A 23917-nucleotide genomic window follows, 5' to 3' on the forward strand; every position below is an offset into this window, starting at 1 on the left:
TTTCTTTTCACGACTTTCCACACCAGAAGCGCAGAGCCATGAAGAACACTAACCACTGGTGCCTCAAAACTAGGGCCCTAAAAGGGAAGTCCGTGTCCCTAGAAATCAGTTTGCAGAGTGGGGAAGATGGGTGAGTGGGTAAGGAATCTGCAACTAGAATATGCCTCTACCAAATAAGGCATTACCAAAGGTAAGTAACTTGTTCATCTGATAGAGATTTCTAGTTGTAGAGTCCTTACCTTGGAATAGATGTACAAGCAATACCATTCCCGGAGGTTGGTTTGCAAACTAAGATCATACTAGAAAGTCTTGCAGGACTGAATGGGCAAAGTGTCCGTCCCTTCGGACCTAACTGTCCAGTCAGTAATGTTTGATGAAAGTGTGTAAGGATGCCCAGGTTTCTGCCTGACAGATGTCCAGGACTGGAACTCCTTGTGCAAATGCAGTGGTTTCATCTGTCGCTCTGATAGAGTGAGCACAGAAACCCTCTGGGGGTTGCTTTATAGCCAATGCATAGCACATTTTAATGCAGAGAATGACCCATCCGGAGATGTTCTTTTCTGCCCTACCCGGCCTTTCTTTCCACCCACATAGCCAATAAAGAGTTGATTAGCCACGAGTGCCATCAAAGGGCATGTCTAAAAGGATAGATTAGACATCCCCTGAAAACCTAGATATCTTCAACCAGGCACTGTTGATGCAACCGCTCTGCCCAATGAGTCGGTCGTATCCAGCCCACATCTGATTGTGAACTTCACTGTGTCTCTTTCATCAGCAACAGCTTGGAAGAGAATGGCCCTGGCCTCCTCCGGAGCCTGTGGCAGCACTTGCCCAACTGTGCCTCAAAGAGTATCATTATAATGGCCCAAAAGGCATGTTGTGTTCACAAACCGCAATGCCAGGCTGGAGGATGAGACATTTTCTTCCCAAGCTGGTCCAACCTCTTGGATTTCCTATCCAGGGGGGGTGCAAGAGAATGCACCCTTGGACGCAGAGCAAGCTCTCAGGGGTGGGGTGTTCTGTCAGGAACGCTAGGTCATTTGGAGCAGCTCTATGGTGGTGGGCAATTGTCATGTTCACAGGAGCCCCTGTGATGTGTTTGGACCAGGAACCCACCAGGATATCTTGAGGGCTTCTTTGAAGGGCCAAAGGTGTTCAGAGGATGAAGCCCCAGGCTAAAGTACCTGTCAGGAGGTTAGTCCTGACTGCCACTTAAGGTAGCTCAAGGTCAAGCACCACGGTCGCTCTTCGCACCACTACTGACTAGGACGCTCCCTCCTCTGTACACACAGTACGGGGAGGAAGCACCATGTGCCAGTCCATAGGCTCTTGGAGTTGGGATTCTAAAGGGTCCAGCAACCCTTACCAGCACTCACTGTTCCCCACCCCATAAGAATAAGGACCAGGATCCAACAAAAGGGGAAAGGCCCCTGCCCAAGTCAGCATTGTGCAACGCCGTTCCGGCTCCATTTCTGAGTGGCTAATAAGGATGGGGTCAATGCAGCCAGGGGGCACGGGTGGTGTCCGTAGCGTTGACATCAGAAACAGCATTGGGGAAGGTCGAGGTGGTACTACCGATACCGGTTCGGATCAGGGAACGGATCCCTGGGTACCCCTAAAGCAGAGGCCAAAAGCCACTGGAGCAGAACCCTAGGGGACACCTGGTGACCCCACGGGGGCCAAAGGCACTCCAGCCGAACCGGCCTGCCCAAAGATGAGGCGCATGGCCTCATATAACTCTCTAAGTTGGGCAGGGGTCACTCCTACTCCCAGAAGCGCAGGGAAGTGCAGAGCTGACCCAGACGCAGACTCTCTGGATGGAGACCTTGAGCGATGACGCTCCCTTTTCCTTGTCTTGTTGGCTGACGGGCAGGGTGAAGTCAAAGAACCCTTGTTCTTCTTCAGATTTTTCTAGTGCTTCCTACTCGACCGACCCGATTACTTAGAGTGGGATGACGCAGACTGGGTGCTCTGAGACCATTCTCGGGAACTTCCTCTCGACCGAGATCAGGAGCGATGCGAAGCTGAGCTCTGGGACACAAGCAGCTTTACGGACTTGTCCCTCAAAGCTTCCGGATTCATGGCCCTACCACAAGCACACGAGATGCGGATCCGTCATGAACATCGCTCAATGACATGATCCACAGGGCTTGAACCCTTTCTTACCTGCCGACATCCTCGATGCACCAGGAGTGTAGACGCTCAAAAATCTTTAACAAAAAGTTGAAAAAGGCCAGTTAAAAAGTGACTATGGGGTAACTCTTCCTCGGATCAATGCTGGCTGGCGCAGAAAGAAAAGAACTGAAGTCAGCGCGCCGGGGTGGCACCTATATAGGACTCCCAACGTCATGTCCGGTCTGCACGATGCAGACTACAGACGTGGAGCCAACTGACGCCACCTAGGGGTACTGCTCAAGAAAAAATTCTGCATTCAGGTGATGCCTGGGGGAAATTCTAAGGTAAGGGATCTGCAACTACAAGTCTCTATCAGATATTGAGGTAAATAAGCACTTACGACTCTTCTCCACATGCACATAGCACAAAGAAATGAGACAAATACAGCTGGATACGCAAAGGAGCCTGCACCATATCCAATTCTATTTCTATATCACAGAAAGAAAAGCAAGACTATAGTGAAGGGTCCAACACTATCAGACCTTTGTTTCAATTAGGAATAAAACTAGCAATATAATAAGGGTTTTTTTGCTCTCAGACCTTCACTTTACAGTCCTCCTTTGGTTTATAGGCAAAAGAAAGATCACATGGTGAGGAAGCTAATTACAGCAGAACTATAATGCATATCCTAATAAGCAACTCTGTAAAAAAAAAAACTTTAATTTCGGTCCTCAATTTTACAAATATTAACAAGCACTGGCAAAGCTAGCACGTGTAACTTCAAAATGGCAACACCTGGGAACACTAGGACACACACAAATGCATGTTACATCCATTAGCACAGTAAAGTCAGATCTATTGCTTTTGCTTTGCCTGTTAAAATTATAACCACTGTTTTTAATTTTAAGCACACAGTAAGATTATTTTGTGCACATACTTAGTCGACTTTTTATGTCTTTCTTTTTACTGCAAACTCAGTTATGGCACCTTATCGCTCCGTTTGTCCTGTACAAACACTGTAGAATGAACATCCTCGTAGGCTCTTTCTTTCAACTTTTGACACTTCCATTCCTACGTTTAAGCATATCATCGGGTGGGACCACCCATATATTCTAAAGTTCACATCTAATTCGTCAGTGACCAAAAAGTCTAAACATCTTACTTTTCACATGGAAATGCTGCAACATGAGAACCTGCAAGTATCATCAATTAAAAAGACATGTTTATGCTATTGTGGTGGCAGCAGTGTACTTACGATTGGAAAAGGATGGCAGAGTAGAACTAACAGTTGGAATAAAATCTTCTTTCTAATGTTACCTCGAAACTGAATCATGCCACAAAATCTAGAGTGAAAAGGAAGCAGTATACTTTAAGTGTGAGGAATGACGTGGGAAAATGACAAATTAATTGGGTTTGATTAACCAACAAAAGGGCATACCAGTAGGAAGCTGGCTATTTATCAAGTGTACCAAAGATGGGGATACACTATGTAGCTAGTACAGACGACCCTTATTAGTTTTCCGGGGTAATAGTAATAATCCCAAAAGCTCTATTTTGTGGTAGTGTGGGTGAGTAGTTTTAATTAACAGCGGGCGGTGCTAAGAATTTATTGATCACCCAGTCATCATCATCATAAATTCTTTATTTGGACTCCATGGACCATAAAAGTAAAAACATGCATTTCCATTACAGTCAATATAAGATCATCTCATAGTCATTTATATGTAAAAAGCACTATTAAAGGACCCTAAATGAGTCCTCATTTAATTAATAACCTATATAAAATACGTCTTATTCATCATAGTTAAAAATTCATTTAAATGTGCATACATGTAAAACATAATATTTCATATTACTATAGACTCCTCACCATTTCTATACCAAGACACAATTATTTATCTTTTGGTTATGCCCAGGTATAGATTATACATTACTAACATATTAATCAGTGCATTGCATTCGATCCGTGGTCAGAATCAGTTGGTTGGTCATAACACTACATTTTTTGGCCTCTACTAGCCACCTCAAGTCTTCTAAATACTTCAGGGACAGGGATCTCAGCTCTTTTCTACTTAGGGTCTCCAGTAATTCTGGCTTATCGTAATATTCTTTATGTCCTATGTTTTCCAAAAAAGTTCCTAATGTAGGTCAGCCATGGAACTCTTGAAGAATATGTCGAAGCCATAGAATCCTGTAAAACTGACCTGTTTAGGCCAGCATTTTCTGAGGTCCATAGCAGTATGGGCTGTATCTTTATCAAATCCACCAGATAAGAAGCCCCTAATTCGGCGTGACTAACACATGATGAAGTGCCCTTTGGTACCATTAATAAATGTCTCAAAAAATAATTCTCCACAGTTTGAATCGAATTACAGTTAATATACCCCCACACAACTGCTCCATAGGTGACATAAGGGATACATTTAGCTATATACTTTTAGCATGTTCTGTGGTGTAATCGTCCCTAACCGCTCAGAAAAATTCTTCAGGGCCATGGTTGTCTCAATAAACTCTAATTTATTAACCTTTGCACAATGAGCCCATGACACTTCTTTATCAAACATTATTCCCAAATAGAAAAATGTTGAGGTGCTATCAATCTTTCCACCTTGCATGGTAATATCACCAAACTTAATAGGATTCCTGCCACATTTCATTATAAAAGTTTCAGAACGATTAACATTTAGGCCCAATTCTGGCATATATGTTACACAAGTTGTTAAAAGTCATTGTAGGGCTATTGGGGTCCGGGCCATGAGAAAAGCATCATCTGCATAGAGTAAAGCCAGAATCAGACGATGACCTATTTGCGGGAAATCTTTACATTTACTTATTAGTTCTAGTTCTAATTTATTTATATATATTGAAAATAGAAAAGGTGCTAATACGCAACCTTGGTGTACACCTCTATATATACCAAATGGTCTAGTACATTCCCCTCCTATCCCGTATCTCACCCTCGCCGTACTCCCTGATTACAGTTCCCGTATAAACTGGATTATTGTCATTTCTATCCCCAAATCATTTAGGATTTTCCATAGTTTATCATGGACTACACAGTTGAATACTGAGGACAGATCTATGAAGGCCAAATACAGATTACCTTCTCTAATCTTTGTATACTTCCCAATTATAATACTTAGATTCAGTCCCTGTTAGACAGTGCCTATTCCTGAACGAAATCCATACTGTAATTCAGACAGGATGTTATTTTTTCAGCCCACTCTTGTAGTCTATTTAAAATGATTCTCCCAGCAATTTTAGCTAATGAATCAAGTAGTGAAATGGGTCTGTAACAGGCTGGGTTGAGACGATCACCTTTTTTAAATATGGGGACAATAATGGAGTCTAGCCATGAAAGTAAAGGACCTACCGTACAACAGGCCCTCAGCACCTGGGTCAATAGGGGGCCCCATAACTGAATGCTGGCCTTATATAAGTCTACTGGGACACCATCAGGGGCCGGGGTTTGTCCAGATTTACTTGGATTAATGGCTTCTACTACTTCCTCTAATCCAAACTTATGATCATAAGTCAATCAATCAATCAGATTATTTCTAAAGCGCGGTACATACCCATCAGGGTTTCAAGGCGCTGGGGGGGGGGGAAGGAAGGGGGAGCTGCTACTGCTCGAAGAGCCAGGTCTTGAGGTGTCTTCTGAAGGAGAGCAGGTCCTGGATCTGTCTTAGGTCAGACGGGAGGGTGTTCCAGGTCTTGGCGGCGAGGTAAGAGAAAGATCTGCTGCCAGAGGATCTTCGTCGGATGCGGGGGACGGATGCGAGGGTGAGGTTGGCGGAGCGGAGCTGCCGGGTGGGGGTGTAGAAGCTGAGACTGCTGTTCAGGTAGGTTAGTCCGGTGTTGTGAAGTGCTTTGTGTGCGTGGGTGAGGAGCTTGAAGGTGATCCTCTTGTTGACGGGGAGCCAGTGAAGGTCTTTAAGGTGGGGGGTGATGTGGCTGTGACGAGGGATGTTGAGGATGAGTCGGGCGGCGGCGTTTTGGATGCGTTGGAGGTGTTGCAGGTGTTTGGACGGGATGCCAGCATAGAGTACATTGCCGTAGTCGAGTCTACTGCGGACAAGGGCCTGGGTTACTGTTTTTCTTGTCTCGGTTGGGATCCATTTGTAGATTCTGAGAAGCATGCAGAGGGTGTTATAGCAGGAGGAGGAGACGGCGTTTACTTGTTTTGACATGGAGAGGGATGAGTCGAGGATGAAGCCGAGGTTTCGTGCGTGGTCGGTTGGTGTCAGTGGGGTGCCCAGCGAGGCTGGCCACCATGAGTCGTCCCAGGCGGAGGGGGTGGGCCCAAGGATAAGAACCTCTGTTTTGTCCGAGTTCAGTTTCAGCTGGCTGCTTCTCATCCAGTCAGCGACGGCTTTCAGGCCCTTGTGGAGGTTAGTTTTGGCAGTGTGTGGGTCCTTGGTGAGGATGAGTTGGGTGTCGACGGCGTAGGAGATGATGTTGAGGTTGTGTTGACGGGCCACTTGTGCGAGGGGGGGCCATGTGGATGTTGAAAAGTGTCGGGCTAAGGGAGGAGCCCTGGTGTACGCCGCAGATGATGTTGGAGGCTTTGGATAGGAACGGGGGGAGGCGGACTCTCTGGGTTCTGCCGGAGAGGAAGGATGTGGTCCAGTCGAGGGCCTGGTCTTGGATCCCTGCTTCGAGGAGGCGGATTTTCAGAGTGTGGTGGCAGACAGTGTCGAATGCGGCCGACAGGTCTAGGAGGATGAGGGCTGATGTTTCTCAATTGTCGAGATGGTTTTTGATGTCGTCTGTGGCGGCGAGGAGGGCGGTCTCGGTGCTGTGGTTTCGTCTGAAGCCGGATTGGGAGGGGTCGAGAATGTTGTTGTCTTCGAGGTATCGGGTGAGCTGTGCGTTGATGATTTTCTCAATGACTTTCACCGGGAATGGGAGCAGGGAGATGGGCCGGAAGTTCTTCAGGTCTTTGGGGTCCGCCTTTGTTTTTTTTTTTAGTAGTGCGTTGATTTCGGCGTGTTTCCAACTTTCTGGGAATCTTGCAGTTTCGAAGGAGATGTTGATGACCTTCCGTAGGTGTTGTGCGATGGCTGTGTCTGCTTTGTTGAATATGTGGTGTGGGCAGGGGTCTGATGGTGATCCAGAGTGAATGGAATTCATGGTCTTGCAGGTTTCGTCGTCGCTGATGCTGGTCCATGAGGTCAGGCGGCAGGAGCAGGTGGAGTTCGTGGAGGGCGGAGTGGGTGTGTCTGAGGTGTTGAAGCTGTCGTGGATGTCTGTGATTTTCCAGTGGAAGGCGGTGGCTAGGGCGTCGCATAGTTCTTGGGAGGGGGTGATGTCGTTGACGGTGGAGCTTGGGCTGGAGAGTTCCTTTACGATGTTGAAAAGTTCTTTGCAGTCTTGAGCGTTGTTTTCTAGGTGAGTTTTGAAGGAGGATCTTTTTGCTAGCCTGATGAGTTGGTGATGCTTGCGTGTGGCGTCCTTGAGTGCCGTATGGTTGTTTGATGTGCGTTCGAGTAGCCATTTTTGCTTGAGTTTGCAGCATTCACATTTGGAGTTTTGGAGGTCATCGGTGAACCAGGTGGCTTTTTTGTTGGCTTGGTTGTTGGATGGTTTCCTGAGTGGAGCAAGGCGGTTGGCGCAGTCGTTGATCCATAGCTTGAGGTTGTGGGCGGCGGAATCAGGATCGGTGGGGTTGGAGGGTGGTTTCTGGACTAGGGCGTTGGTTAGTTGATCTTTTGTGATTTTGCCCCAGCGACGGCGGGGGGGTTGCTTGGTGAGGTGGTGTTCAGTTTGTTTCTTGAAGTTGAAATGGATGCAGTGGTGGTCGGTCCAGTAGAGTTCGGTGGTGTGGTTGAAGGTGATGTGGTCGCTTGTGGAGAAGATGGGGTCGAGTGTGTGACCGGCTGAGTGGGTGGGTGCGTTGACGAGCTGTCTGAATCCGAGGTTAGCGAGGTTGTCGGTCAGGGTGGTGGAGTTGATGTCGTCGTTGTTTTCAAGGTGAAAGTTCAGTTCAGAATTATTCTGAGTGGGGTCACTATTTGAAAGATCAAATAAATCTAGCTCAGAAGCCGGGCCATATATCTCAGAAGAGTGGCCAATCCAATCCTCTTCTTGTATTGCAATCTTGTCTGACCCCTGGAATGGGAGAATTCATTATTTTCCAGAAGAGGATATTATCTTTCGTAAGACTAGCATTATGAAGGGATTCCCTGATTTCCTCCTTCAAACTAATTTTCCTTGAGCCCAGGGACCCGTATCTTCCTCATACAATCCACATATCTTGGTAGAGGGTTTGTTACAAAGGTGGATATTAAAATCACCACCCTATAAAATAAAACTTTCTCTCCTAGATTCTGTGCAAACTTTCTCTAGATCCTTTCACAATTGTATTAGGACAGTAGAAACCTCTCCCGTAGGTATATTGTTATAAAAATTAATGACCACTAGTTGGATCACCTGGTCAAGGTCGCTTACAATCACTTGATAATATACGTTGGAGATTCGCATCTTTACATTTGTTAGGGTGAGCTTATTTGAGATGTATGTACATAAGCCCCCTTTAGGGTGTCCATGTCCTGAAGATACTGCTGGAGTGTGGTATGTTTTATACCCATTTATATGAATAGGATTCAGAAGTCAAGTTTCTTGTAAACATAAAAAAGAAAAGTCTTCAATGAAGTTCATCCATTCCCCATTATTAAGCTTATTGCTTAAGCCAGCCATGTTCCAAAAAAGTAAGGCTATTTCTAATTTCTGTTGACTCTGATCCTGAACATTATTTATGGTTGAAGGGCTTAAGCCACTGTGGGCAATAGTGGTCAATATCTGTAAGGAAATGCCTCCTTGGCATGGTTACCCCCTAACTTTTTGCCTTCGCTGATGCTAAGTTATGATTTGAAAGTGTGCTGGGACCCTGCTAACCAGGCCCCAGCACCAGTGTTCTTTCCCTAAACTGTACCTTTGTTTCCACAATTGGCTCAACCGTGGCACTCAGGTAAGTCCCTTGTAACTGGTACCCCTGGTACCAAGGGCCGTGATGCCAGGGAAGGTCTCTAGCATGTCTTATTCCACTGCCTCAAAGCTTGTGTGTACTGGTGGCGAGAAAATGACTAAGTCGACATGACACTCCCCTCAGAGTGCCATGCCAACCTCACACTGCCTGTGGCATAGGTAAGTCACCCCTCTAGCAGGCCTTACAGCCCTAAGGCAGGGTGCACTATACCACAGGTGAGGGCATATGTGCATGAGTTCTATGCCCCTACAGTGTCTAAGCAAAACCTTAGACATTGTAAGTGCAGAGTAGCCATAAGAGTATATGGTCTGGGAGTTTATCAAACACGAACGCCACAGTTCCATAATGACTACACTGAAAACTGGGAAGTTTGGTATCAAACTTCTCAGTACAATAAATGCACACTGATGCCAGTGTGGGATTTATTGTAACATACACCCAGAGGGCATCTTAGAGATACCCCCTGAATACCAATCAGACTTCTAGTGTAGGCTGACCAGTTCCTGCCAGCCTGCCACACACCAGACATGTTGCTGGCCACATGGGGAGAGTGCCTTTGTCACAACTTTTTTGGAGGCATTTCCTTACACAACCCCCCCACCCCCAAAAAAAAAAAAACGAAAGAGGATGAGACTAACCTTTCCTAAGAGAGTCTTAATTTTCTAAGTGGAAGAACCTGGAAAGGCCATCAGCATTGGCATGGGCAGTCCCAGGTCTGTGTTCCACTATAAAGTCCATTCCCTGTAGGGATATGGACCACCTCAACAGTTTAGGGTTTTCTCCTTTTATTTGCATTAGCCATCTGAGAGGTCTGTGGTCAGTTTGAACTATGAAGTGAGTACCAAAAAGGTATGGTCTCAACTTCTTCAGGGTCCAGACCACAGCAAAGGCCTCCCTCTCAATGGCACCCCAACGCCGCTCCCTGGGGAGTAACCTCCTGCTAATAAAAGCAACAGAAATCTATAAGAAAAAGAGAATGGAGCACACAAAAAATAGTATCATCCTATTAGCAATGTTCAGGTAGTCATGACTCGCTTAAATGTATAAGAGAAACATAATATGAATTTCCACGAAAGTGGTATCAGCGCAATATATAATAATAAAAAAGTTGAAAAAGAAGAGAATAATTTTGAGATTAATAAATCATATACATTGAATTTAATATGTAACAAAAGAATTTAAATGGTTCCAAAAAGTAATAGACAATACAACTACAGTTCTATAACAAATAACCTATCCATACATGAAACAAATTCACCAGAAATAGAACAAATATATGTATTACATCAACCAACGAGTGGTTCATCCCCTAATGTGATCATAAAAAGTCCCACAAATTAGTTAGAGGGATGAAAACTATCCACTCTGATGATTTGGAAGCGGAAGGATTTCTCTTCATCCAATAGAAAGAAGGAATGTCCGGTTCATCCAAATTCAGCCGACACGGGTTTCGTCATACAAGGGACTTTATCAAGGCTTTGGCTTTTTAACTTTTCAAAGCTTTTAGAACCTTCATTGTTTAGAGTAGATAATGTTAGTCCAAAGTAATTCAATAGTCACGAAGAGTCTGTGATTAAAAGTCTCCTACATTTGAAATGAGTCAATATAGGTCCAACATGATCCTGGCATCCAAATATAGGGTGCCTTTCAAAGTAGTACGTTGTCCTTAGTCGGTCCTTCGGTGGCGGCGTCCCTAATAAAAGCAACAGGCTGGCCAAGGCCATCATCATTTGTCTGTGACAGGACTGCTCCTATCCCATGTTCAGAGGCATCTGTCTGCACAATGAACTGCTTAGAGTAATCTGGAGCTTTCAAAACTGGTGCTGTGCACATTGATTGCTTCAGGGTGTCAAACGTCTTTTGATAGTCCACGGTCCAGTTCACTTTCTTGGGCATTTTCTTGGAGGTACGTTCTGTGAGGGGGGTCACTATTGATCCATATCCCTTCACAAACCTCCTATAGTACCCAGTCAAGCCAAGGAATGCGCAGGCTTGAGTCTGGGTTTTTGGAGCTACCCAGTCCAGAATAGCCTGGATCTTCGGTTGGAGTGGCTGAACTTGGTCTCCACCTAAGAGGCGTCCCAAGTAAACCACAGTACCCTGCCCTACCTGACATTTAGATGCCTTGATACAGAGGCCTGCAAAACCTTCTTCAGGTGGACCAGGTGATTCTGCCAGTTGGAGCTAAAGACAGCAATATCATCAAGATAAGCTGAACTGAAGGACTCCAAGCCAGCAAGGTCTTGATTCACCAACCTTTGGAAGGTGGCAGGGGCATTCTTTAAGCCAAAGGGCATCACAGTAAACTAGTAATGCCCATCAGGTGTAGAGAATGCTGTTTTCTCTTTTGCTCCTGGTGCAATTCTTATTTGCCAGTACCCTGCTGTCAAGTCAAAAGTACTCAGGTATTTGGCAGCACCAAATTTGTCAATCAGCTCATCTGCCCTTGGAACGGGGTGAGCATCTGTCTTGGTGACAGAATTAAGTCCTCTGTAGTCCACACAAAACCTCATCTCTCTCTTGCCATCTTTGGTGTGAGGTTTGGGGACCAAGACCACTGGGCTAGCCCAGGGACTATCAGAGTGCTGAATCACTCCCAACTCCAGCATCTTGTGGACTTCCACTTTGATGCTTTCCTTAACTTGATCAGACTGTCTGACTATTTTGTTTTTGACAGGCATGTTGTCTCTTGTGTCCACATCATGGGTACACAGGTGAGTCTGACCAGGGGTTAGGGAAAAGAGCTCAGCAAACTGCTGGAGGACTTGCCTGCAGTCAGCTTGCTGTTGGCCAGAGAGGGTGCCTGAATAGATCACTCCATCTACTGTGCCTTCTTTAGGGTCAGTGAAGAGGAGATCAGGGAGATGCTCACTCTCTGCTTCCTGGTCCTCATATTTAACCATTAACATGTTTACATCTGCCCTGTCATGGAAGAGTTTTAGGCGGTTAACATGGATCACCCTCGAGGGGGTCCTGCTAGTTCCTCGGTCCACCAGGTAGGTGACCTGACTCTTCTTTTCTAGCACTGTGTAAGGGCCACTCCATTTGTCCTGAAGTGTCCTGGAAGGCACAGGCTCCAGAACCCAGACTTTCTGCCCTGGCTGAAACTCAACCATAGCAGCATTTTGGTCATACCACATCTTCTGGAGTTGTTGGCTGGCCTCAAGGTTTTTGCTTGCCTTTTCCATGTACTCTGCCATCCTTGAACGTAGGCCTAGTACATAGTCCACTATATCTTGCTTAGGCTCATGGAGAGGTCTCTCCCAGCATTCTTTCACAAGGGCTAGTGGTCCCCTAACAGGATGGCCAAACAGAAGTTCAAAGGCGGAAAACCCTACTCCCTTCTGAGGCACCTCTCTGTAGGCGAAAAGCAGCATGGAAAGAGGACATCCCAGCTCCTTTTGAGTTTTATCTGAGGACAACTTTTTATTTGATATCTTTGCCTGTGGTTGACTAGTGATTGCCGCTTGTGTTGGGGGTTGTGTGTTACACGTAGAGCTTGGAGACAGATGTGAAACAATGGAAGCTTTCCTAATGTGAGTTTGGGGTTGAAGGTTACTCACAGGATTTCGAATTGAGTGTAATGCAGTAGGAGCTTTTCTAAAAGGTTATAATTCCCCAGGCTGTATGGAGTTCATAAGAACTAAATCTGCTTCAAGATTACTCTCTACCGCTCTTAATCGTTCTGAAAAAGAGGCCAGTGAAGTCTGGACCAATAATTTCAAGTCATTTATTGCTTCGTAAATATTAACAAGGAAATTTGAGATTGCTTCAACTGGTTTATTTGGAGTTTTCATCCGGGTTACTTTTTTTGACAACTGCCTTACCGACATGTTTACTGGCTCATCCTTCTTTAAATTGATAACAGAGTGATTATCCACCCTTCCCATCACAGGTTTCCTTGAACGCTTAGGTGAGGGCGGGGACACATCTTGATCTGATATTATGTCCTAATCATTTGGAACACAACCGTTTTTAACAGTCTTCCTTTCCTGGTTTTCGCCCACCTCTGTACTAATGCCCCTTTCAAGATCACTAAGATCAGCCCGTTTTTTCTGAATTCCTTGGCGGGGGTGGAATACAATCACCAGATGTTAACAGTTTCTCTTCAACACTAGAGATTTGCTGATTGATCATCCCCATTGCTCCTGAAATATATTTTAATATGGAGGTTCTATCTTCTGTGTTGGAGGAAGGATTCATCATTAAGTGCTTTCTGTTACCCATAGTTGTAATAGCTAAAAATACCTTCTAAAAAGGAAAAAGATGGGTTCTATGGATCTATACTCCCTTACTTTTGTACTAATCTGTAAGATTTATGCGATATAGTTCCCCGTCTCACACGTCCCCTGTAAAAATGTTTGTACTGGGCTCTTCCCCAAAATACTGACTAATTGCTCCGACTCTAAGTTAAAAAAATTCAATAAAAGACCATCGCTGATACTCAGCAGTGACCATGTATTTAAGAAGTATAAAACACTCTCACGTCAAGGTCGCGTACCTTCCTTCAAAGTCCCATTGACACGGATAGTTGTTACTGGGGGGTGGCCCTGCCTGGACTCCTTCGGGCTACGATGGGCGCAACCCACGCACGGCCCGCGATGCGGGAGACCCGTGGCACCTTTGAAGCCGTCAGGTAATTGTCTGGTTCCGCCCCCTGGCCTCCTCGTTGACGCCTGGGACTTGCAGTCCCTTCCAGCAGCAGCACAAAGCGTCCCGCGATGCGAGAGTCCAGCGGCGCTTTTGAAGCGCTCAGGCGAGTGTCTGGTCCCGCCCCCTGGCCTCCTCGTTGACTCCTTGGACTTGCAGTCCCTTCCAGCAGCAGCACAAAGTGTCCAGCGATGTGGGAGACCAGTGGCCATTTTTAAGCACTCAGGCAAGTGTCTGGTCCCGCCCCCTGGCCTCCTCGTTGACTCCTGGGACTTGCAGTCCCTTCCAGCAGCAGCACAAAGCGTACTGCGGTGCGGGAGTCAAGCAGCGCTTTTGAAGCGCTCAGGAAAGTGTCTGGTCCGCCCCCTGGCCTCCTTGTTGACTCCTGGGACTTGCAGTCCCTTCCAGCAGCAGCACAAATTGTCCCGCGATGCGGGAGACCAGTGGCGATTTTGAAGCGCTCAGGCAAGTGTCTGGTCCCGCCCCCTGGCCTCTTTGTTGACTCCTGGGACTTGCAGTCCCTTCCAGCAGCAGCACAAAGTGTCCCTTGATGCGGGAGACCAGTGGCGATTTTTAAGCGCTCAGGCAAGTGTCTGGTCCCGCCCCCTGGCCTCCTCGTTGACTCCTGGGACTTGCAGTCCCTTCCAGCAGCAGCACAAAGTGTCCCTTGATGCGGGAGACCAGTGGCAATTTTTAAGCGCTTAGGCAAGTGTCTGGTCCCGCCCCCTGGCCTCCTCATTGCCTCCTGGGACTTGCAGTCCCTTCCAGCAGCAGCACAAAAGCATCCCCGCCAGTCAATAAATGAGACACACACACAAAAAGCAACTTGAAACCAATGTTTAGAAAAAGAGCAACTTTGTATATATAATGATTCAATACCATAATCTTGCAAAGAAGATAAGTACTGTGTAATGTATCAACGTTGTTGAAGGTAAGTAACACTTTCACTCAAATGCATTTTTACACGGTAAAGGGTTTAAAGTACTTTTACTTCAAGATGTTCCTTGCAGACAGTTCTCAGGGGTCCCGTGTAGGTTGTAGAGTGCTAGAGGGGCAAGATCACTATGAACACCAGCAGTTAAGTTTTACCTGTCCTGGAACATCTGGGTGCAGTGGTGCTGGTCAAGTTGGGTGCCTTGCAAACTGCAAGTTTGGTGACGAGGGGAGCCACCTAGAAAAGAACTACTAAGGGGGACAAGTCCAGGAGTTCCCAAAGGAGGCTCTGTGGGTGGGAGTCCTGGGAGCAAGGAAACACTGTCATTGGTTGTGTACCCGTGACATGACACTTTGGTGCAGCAGGTTTAGCCATCAGGTGCTCCTGCGTCAAGATGTCCACGCCTTTTGGGGGGACCTGAAAGGGAGGGACATCACAGGGCAGCCGAGTCTCTCTCAGTGATGTCCTCTGCGTTGCTCATGTCACTCGATGGCTGGTCCTTGGTTTTGGCATTGGAGTCCGGATTAGACTACAAACAAGCTTTGGCTGCTGAAAGGGGTCTGGTACCCCAGGGGTTGGTGCAGTGTGCCTCCAGTAGGTCCTGATGTCTTCTCACTTGACAGGGAGATGGGTTCGACTTCTGGGAGCATGATTACCTGCTCCTGCATGGCTGCTGCTTCGGTGGTCAGCAGATCGGTGTGCCCAACATTGGGGTTGGTGCCTGCTGACTGCAAAGTTGCTCCTCCACACCAAGGGACATGTTGGCTGGTTTAAGCAGTGCTGGCAACCCTTTGAGGCTTTTGGGAGATGCACAGCTACAGGACGAGTCGGATCTAGGTGACTGTCGGGACAGCAGCAGGTAGGCAAGGTTTGGTGTCTAAAGTCTAGACTGGTCCAGAGTTCTTGTGTTGGTCGGCTCTTTTTTTGTCCTACTTCTTCTGGTGTTAGGGGGCCACCTACATACTCAATTTAGGGGCATTTAGGAGGGTGTATATTCACAACCAATGGGCTATTAACCCTTGGGATGACTACACCCTCTATATGACCACCTCCTGTGGGAAGTGGGCATAACCCTGTCCCAGAATTCCTAGCTCCACCAAAAGCAAGATGGTGGAACCATTCCTGGAGTGCCCACTTCGGGGGAGCCCATCTTAGGTATGTAGCTAGCCCGAAGGTAGAACATGCCTGCTGCATAACTAATTTTCCCCTATGTCCTGGTGCCAAGAGGTGCTCTGGGCAGGGGGTGGCAACTCCCAGGTCTGGGAAAGCTGGGGTTGCATACCAAAGGCAGCAGGGTCTTTGATGTCCCGGGCCTTGCTAATACCTATTCACTAGTGTAGGGAAGTGCCTCTTTTGACATGGGCACACCCCCACCCCACACTTTTTGCCCGGTCTCTACCAGATAATTTGTTGCCAAAGGTAAGCAACCTGTTCATCTGATAGAGACTTCTAGCTGCAGATTCCTTACCTTAGAATAGATACCCAAGCCATAACTCCTGGTGGGTCTTCAGGCTAGATTTCATACCAAGAAGTCCTGCAAGACCAAGCGGGCAAAATGCCCCTTTCTCCTCACCTGGCTATCCAGGCAGTAGTGCCTCGCAAACGTGTGCAATGAAGCCCACGTTGCCGCTCGGCAGATGTCAAGTACCAGCACGCCACGAGCTAATGCAGTGGTAGCAGCTTTTCCTCTGGTAGACTGAGCTCTCAAGCCCTCTGGAGCCTGGTTCATGGCCAAAGCGTAGCAAATCTTTATACAGAGAGTGACCCAGTGCGAAATGGACAGTTTCTGTACTGCCCGATCCTTCTTTGCGCCAACGTACCCCACAAAGTGTGGGTCGTCCACCCAGAACTCTTTTGTGCAGTCAAGGTAAAACGATAACGCTCTTTTTGGGTACAGCCGATAGAGACACTCCCCTTCCTTAGAGGGATGCGGTGGTGCAAAGAAGGTGGGCAGGGTGATATTTTGACCCAGATGGAAAGGGATCACCACCTTGGGGAGGAAAGAGGCACAAGTTCTGAGGACTACTTTATCAGGATATATCGGAAGATACAGTGGTTTTGATGATAAAGCCTGCAGCTCACTCACTCTACTGGCAGATGTGATTGCCACCAAAAAGGCTGTTTTGATAGTGAGCAGCTGGAGAGGACAGTTATGTAAAGGCTCAAAAGAAGCACACATCAGAAAAGTAAGTACAAGACTAAGATCCCACTGGGGCATGACAAAAGGCACAGGTGAAAACATATGTACAAGCCCTTTTAAAAATCTTTGTACGACGGGAGACTTGAATAAAGAAGGTTAGTCAGGCAAGCATAGAAAAGCCAATAAGGCAGCAAGATAGCCCTTGAGAGTCCCTAAGGAGAAACCCTGTTGGGCAAGAAATAGAATAAACAAAAGGACATTCGATAGAGAAGAAGAAAGAGGATCAATAGTCCTCTCTGCACAATATGAAACAAAACGTTTCCACCGGCATGCGTAAATCGACTTAGTAGAGGGACGCCTGGCTGCCAGAATGACATCATAGATTTCGGAAGGGAGGTCATAAACCATCAACTGTCGCCGTTCAACCTCCACGCATTAAGGCCCAAGGTTGAAAGGTTCGGGTGAAGAACCTTCCCCTGCTGCTGCGATAGAAGTTCCTCCCGAAGAGGCAACCTGATTGGAAGAGTGATGCTAATTTTGAGAAGCTTTGGATACCAGACTCTCCGTGCCCAATCCGGAGCCACTAGGATAACTTGCGCCCGGTCGTTCTAGATTTTCTTGAGAACTCTGGGCAGAAGTGGTATGGGCAGAAAGGCGTACAGGAGGCCTCTACTTGCGATGAAAAGCGTTGCCTAGCGATAGCCCTCTTGGAAACTCCAACGCGCAAAACTGCTGACATTGCGCGTTCTCTACACAGGTGAACAGATCTAACCAAGCCTCTCCCCACTGCTGAAAGAGTCCTTGCGCCACCTCCGGGTGGAGATACCATTCGTGATCCGCTAAGCATCGTCGGCTGAGTTTGTCCGCCCTGGCATTCAGAGAACCTGCCAGGTGTTGAATCACCTGGGTTGTGCCCTGCTGTTCCAGCCATGTCCAGAGATGCAGAGCCTCTTGACAAAGGGTCCACGACCTCACACCGCCCTGCTTGTTGCAGTACCACATTGCAGTGGTGTTGTCCATGAACACCTGCACTACTTTCCCTTTCACAACAGGAAGAAATGCCTTTAATGCTAGACGGATCGCCCAAAGCTCCAACAAGTTGATATGGAGCCCGTATTCCGCCGGAGACCAGAGACCCCTGATCTCCACCTCTACCAGATGGCCGCCCCATCCCAGAAGTGACGCATCTGTCACTACTGTGAGATCTGATTGGGGAAGGGAGAGGAGTCTGCCTTTGACCCAATCGCAGTTCACTAACCACCACTGCAGCTCCTTTGCAGTCCCCTCCGAGATCTGAACCATGTCGGTAAGATGTCCCTGATGCTGTGCCCAGTGGAACTTCAGGTCCCACTGCAGAGCCCTCATATGCCATCTGGCATGCTTGACCAATAGGATGCAGGAAGCCATGAGTCCCAACAGCCACCGAAATCCAGGATAGAGGCCAAAACATCAGTATTATAACCTGAATATCCTGGACTCGCTGCTTGGGAGGATAGGCCCGATACTGCACTGTGCCCAGAACAGCTCCCATGAAAGTGAGCTTCTGAGAGGGTGTGACTTCGGCACATTAATAGTGAGCCCCAGAGAATGCAGGAGGTTCACTGTCGTCTGGAGATGGGTGCTGTGGGAGCCTTCAACAGCCAATTGTCGAGGTAGGGGAGGACTGAAATCCCTGACCTGCGTAGATGAGCTGCCACCACTGCCATCACCTTTGTGAACACCCGAGGGGCACTGGTGAGACCGAAAGGGAGCACGGTAAACTGAAAGTGCTTGTGGCCCACCTCGAACCGTAGGTAACGCCTGTGGGCGGGCAGGATGGGGATATGAAAATATGCATCCTGCAAGTCCAAAGCTACCATCCAATCTGCTTGGTCTAGTACAGACAAGACCTGAGCAAGAGTGAGCATCTTGAATTTCTCCTTCTTGAGGAAGAGATTGACGTCCCTTAAATTCAGGATAGGGCGAAGGCCCTTGTTCTTTTTGGGAATCAGAAAGTAGCAGGAATAACAACCACTGCCTACTTCTGACATCGGGACCCTTTCTATGACTCCCTTGGCCAAGAGAGCCGCAACTTCTTCGCAGAGCAAAACCAAATGGTCCTCCATCAGCCGTTCTTTTGTCAGAGGGATAGAGGGATAGAGGGAGGAAAAGACTGGAAGGGGAGGGAATAGCCCTTCCGTATGATCTGCAAGACCCATTTGTCCGTTGTGATGGAATGCCACCAAGGGAGATGAAATGTAATCCTCCCTCCAACTAGGACATGGTCCTGCAGAACCACACTAGGAGGGCTTGGGTGCAGTGGAGGGTGGCTCTGTGGTGACCGACCACTGGCCAGACCCTCTGGGTCCAATGGTACCACGATCACCTCCTCTTCCGGGATGGTGTGACTAGCGTGGTACCTCGCCCCTTCCAAAGCCTCGAAAGGGGCAGAAGACAGACTGCTGACGAACTGGTGCTGAGAGGCCCAAGGATCTGGCCGTAGCTCGAGAATCCTTCAACCTCTCAAGCGCAGAGTCTGCCTTTTCACCAAAAAGACAACAGCCATCAAAGGGCATGTCCATCAAACTTGTCTGGACATCCCCTGAAAAGCCGGTTGAATGTAGCCAGGTGTGGCGACGTAGGGCCACACTCGACGCAATCGCTTTACCCAGCGAGTCGGTAGTGTCCAATCCACACCTGATACTAAACTTAGCTGCATCTCTCCCATCCTTGACAGCCTAGGTGAGAGTGTCCCATTCGCCCTATGGTATACTGGGGCAGCACCTGTGCCACCGTATCCCATAAAGTATGGGAAAAACGGCCCAATAGGCAAGAGGTGTGTAGGAAGTTGGTTCTGTATATACTATCTCAAAATAAGAGATAGTGTGCACAGAGTCCAAGGGTTCCCCTTAGTGGTAAGATAGTGGCAAAATGAGATAATTCTAATGCTCTATTTTGTGGTAGTGTGGTCGAACAGTAGGCTTATCAGAGGGTAGTGTTAAGCATTTGCTGTACAGACACAGGCAATAAATGGGGAACACACACTCAAAGACTTAACTCCAGACCGATAGTTTTTATATAGAAAAATATATTTTCTTAATTTATTTTTAGAACCACAAGTTCAAGATTTGAAGTAAATACATAAAATGCAAGGTACTCCACACAGGTAAGTCAGGAACTTTGAATTAGAGCAATAGCATACACAGTTTTAGTTAAAATGACAATAAGCTATTTTAAAAGTGGACACAGTGCAAAAATCAACAGTTCCTGGGGGAGGTAAGTAATGGTTAGTTTTTCAGGTAAGAAAGACACTTACAAGTCTAAGTTCCTGGGCATAGGCAGCCCACCGTTGGGGGTTCAAGGCAACCCCAAAGTTACACCAGTAGCACAGGGCCGGTCAGGTGCAGAGGTCAAAGGAGGGCCAAAAACACATAGAAGTCTATGAAGAACAGGGGTGCTCCGGTTCTGGTCTGCCAGCAGGTAAGTACCCGTGTCCTCGGAGGGCAGACGAGGGGGGTTTTGTAGAGCACTGGGGGAGGGGGGGGGGAACACAAGTAGGCACAAAAAACACACCCTCAGCGGCACAGGAGCGGCCGGGTGCAGTGTGCAAAGCAGGCATCAGGTGGGTAATAGAATTCAATGGAGGGACCTGGGGGTCACTCTAGCGGTGCAGGCAGGGCACATGGGGGATTCTCGGGCCAGCCACTGACTGGGCTAGGCAGAGGAGCGCCTGGTGGTCACTCCTGCACTGAGGTTCGGTTCCTTCTGGTTCTGGGGGCTGCGGATGCAGTCGTTGGTCCAGGCGTCTGGTTCCTTGTTACAGGCAGTCGCGGTCAGGGGGAGCCTCTGGGTTCTCTCTGCATGCGTCACTGTAAAGGTCCGGGGGGGTCGCCTCGGGCCACTTACAAGGTCGTAGTTGCCTGGGAGTCCTCCCCCTGTAGTGTTGGTTCTCTGGAGCTTGAGCCGGGGGTGTCGGGTGCAGAGGATGAAGTCTCACGCTTCCGGCGGGAAGAGTGAGGTTTTTAAAAGTTGCAAGAAAGTTGCAAAGTTGTTGCTGGATTTGAACAGAGCCGCTGTTCACAGGAGTTTCTTGGTCCTTTGGTTCAGGGCACTTCTCTGAGGCTTCAGAAGTCGCTGGTCCCTGTCGGATGCGTCGCTGTTTTCTTCGACTCAGGAGACAGGCCGGTAGGGCTGGGGCCAAAGCAGTTGTCGTCTCCGTCGACTCTGCAGGACTTTCAGGTCAGCAGTCCTTCTTTTTGTTTCAGGTTACAGGGATCTAATTTCCTGGGTTCTGGGGTGCCCCTAAATACGGGGTGTATTTAGGTCTGGGGGCAGTAGCCAATGGCTACTATCCTGGAGGGTGGCTACTTTCTACCTCCTCCCTCAGGGGAGGGGGGCACATCCCTAATCCTATTGGGGGAGTCCTCCAATCTCAAAATGGAGGATTTCTAAAGGCAGGGGTCACCTCAGCTCAGGACACCTTAGGGGCTGTCCTGACTGGTGGGTGACTCCTCCTTGTTTTTCTCATTATCTCCTCCAGCCTTGCCGCCAAAAGAGCGGGCAGTGGCTGGAGGGGCGGGCATCTCCACTAGCTGGAATGCCCTGGGTGCTGTAACAAAAGGCATGAGCCTTTGAGGCTCACGGCCAAGTGTTACAGTTCCTGCAGGGGGAGGTGAGAAGCACCTCCACCCAGTACAGGCTTTGTTCCACTCCACAGAGTGACAAAGGCACTCTCCCCCTGTGGCCAGCAACTAGTCTGGTTGTGGCAGGCTGGCAGAAACTGGTCAGCCTAGCACTAGGAGTCAGACTGGTATTCATGGGGCATCTCTAAGATCCCGTCTAGGTGCATTGTACAATAAATCCCACACTGGCATCAGTGTGGATTAATTGCGCTGAGAAGTTTGATACCAAACTTCCCAGAATTCAGTGTAGCCATTATGGAACTGTGGAGTTTGCATTTGACAGACTCCCAGACCATATACTGTTTATGACCACCCTGCACTTACAATGTCTAAGATTTGGTATAGACACTGTAGGGGCATATTGCTCATGCAACTATGTGCTCACCTGTGGTATAGTGCACCCTGCCTTAGGGCTGTAAGGCCTTCTAGAGGGGTGACTTACCTATGCCACAGGCAGTGGGGTGTGGGCATGGCTCCCTGAAGGGAGTGCCATGTCGACTTAGTCATTTTCTCCCCACCAGCACACACAAGCTGTGAGGCAGTGTGCATGTGCTGAGTGAGGGGTCCCTAGGGTGGCATAATACATGCTGCAGCCCTTACAAACCTTCCCTGGCCACAGGGCCCTTGATACCAAGGGTACCAGTTACAAAGGACTTATCTGTGTGCCAGGGCTGTGGCAATTGTGGGAACAACGGTACAGTTTAGGGAAATAACACTGGTGCTAGCAGGCTCCCAGCACACTTTCAATCATAACTAGCATCAACAAAAGGCAAAAGGTTAGGGGGTAACCATGCCAAGGGAGGCATTTCCCTACAACTGGCCTACATGAAAAGGTGTAACAACCTTGGGAAGGAAGGAAGCCTTCGTGCGCAACACCACTTTGTCAGGGTGCACAGACAAGAAGGGAGGCTTGGAAGAAAGGGCCTGAAGCTCAATCACTCTGTGAGCAGAAGTGATGGCAACAAGAAAGACAGTCTTGAAACTGAGGAGCTGTAAAGGGCAATTGTGCTTCGGCTCAAAGGGAGTACACATTAAGTAAGGACAAGATTGAGGTCCCACTGAGCCATGATAAATGGAGGGGAGGAAATAAATGGATGAGACCTTTAAGGAATCTATTGACAATAGGAGATTTAAAGAGTGAGGGCTGATCAAGTAGCCTAAGAAATGGCAGATAAATACCCTTTAAGGATGCCCAAAGCAGAGCCATGCTGGGCCAAAGAAAGATTGAACAAAAGAACCTCAGATAGAGGGGCAGAGAGGAGATCAACAGGTTTGTTGGTATACCATACTACGAATGTATGCCAACGACAGGCGTATACCATTTTGGTGGTGGGACGCCTGGCTGCCAAGATAACATCGCAGACTTCAGGTGGAAAATCAAAAGTCGGCAACCGCCACTGCTCAATCTCCACCCATGAAGGCGGAGATTGAACAGGTTCGGGTGGAGAACCGTCCCTTGTTCCTGTGACAGAAGATCCGCCCGAAGAGGCAGTCTGACTGGAGGATCGGTGGCCATGCTCAATAGCTCTGGATACCAAACTCTCCGTGCCCAATCCAGAGCCACCAAGATGACTTGGGCCCAGTCGTTCCTGATCTTCTTGAGAACTCTGGGCAGAAGAGGTATAGGCGTAAAGGAGGCCAGAGTTCCACTCGAGACGAAAAGCGTTTCCGAGCGAGTCCCGCATTGGAAACTCCAATGCGCAAAACAGCTGACATTGTACGTTCACTGCGGAGGCGAACAGATCTAACCAAGGCTCTCCCCACTGCTGAAAGAGACCTTGCGCCACCTCCAGATGGAGACACTTTTTGTGATCGGCTGTGCATCGACGGCTGAGTTTGTCCGCTCTGGCATTGAGAGAACCCACCAGATATTGAACCACCCGGGTATTGTCCTGATGTTCCAGCCATGACCAGAGGCGTAGTGCATCCTGACAAAGGGTCCAGGTAGTATTGTCCATGAACACCTGCACTACTTTCCCTATGAGAGTGGGAATAAATGCTTTCAACGCAAGCCTGATCGCCCGGAGCTCCAGAAGATTGATATGGAGCCCAGAATTCGCCAGAGACCTCTGATCTCCGCCTCTCCCATGTGGCCGCCCCATCCCAGAAGTGACACATCTGTCACTATGGATAAATCTGGCTGGGGAAGGGAGAGGGATCTGCTGTGGACCCAATGCGGATTCAACAGCCACCACTGCAGGTCATTTGCAGTCCCCTCTGAGATATGGACCATGTCTGAGAGATTCCCCTGATGCTGCACCCACTGGAACTTCAAGTCCCACTGCGGGGCCCGCATATGCCATCTAGCATGTGCCACTAGCAGGATGCAGGAGGCCATGAGGCCCAGCAGCCTCAGAGTCAGTCTCACCGAAATCCAAGACAGAGGCTGAAAGATCAGAATCATAGCCTGAATATCCTGGATTCGCTTT

The 23917-nt window shown here is 48.2% G+C and overlaps 1 protein-coding gene across 1 annotated transcript in view; it reads right to left on the bottom strand.

The window, feature by feature from the left end:
• TBCD (tubulin folding cofactor D) overlaps positions 1-23917 on the bottom strand; it is a 1666801-nt gene that overhangs the window by 181214 nt on the left and 1461670 nt on the right. The window contains 1 exon segment of the mRNA XM_069200356.1: positions 3371-3458. Coding sequence (XP_069056457.1) covers positions 3371-3458 — 88 coding nt within the window.

The sequence above is a fragment of the Pleurodeles waltl genome, chromosome 7, assembly GCF_031143425.1.
Source record: "Pleurodeles waltl isolate 20211129_DDA chromosome 7, aPleWal1.hap1.20221129, whole genome shotgun sequence".
In the NCBI taxonomy this organism is placed as follows: Eukaryota; Metazoa; Chordata; class Amphibia; order Caudata; family Salamandridae; genus Pleurodeles; species Pleurodeles waltl.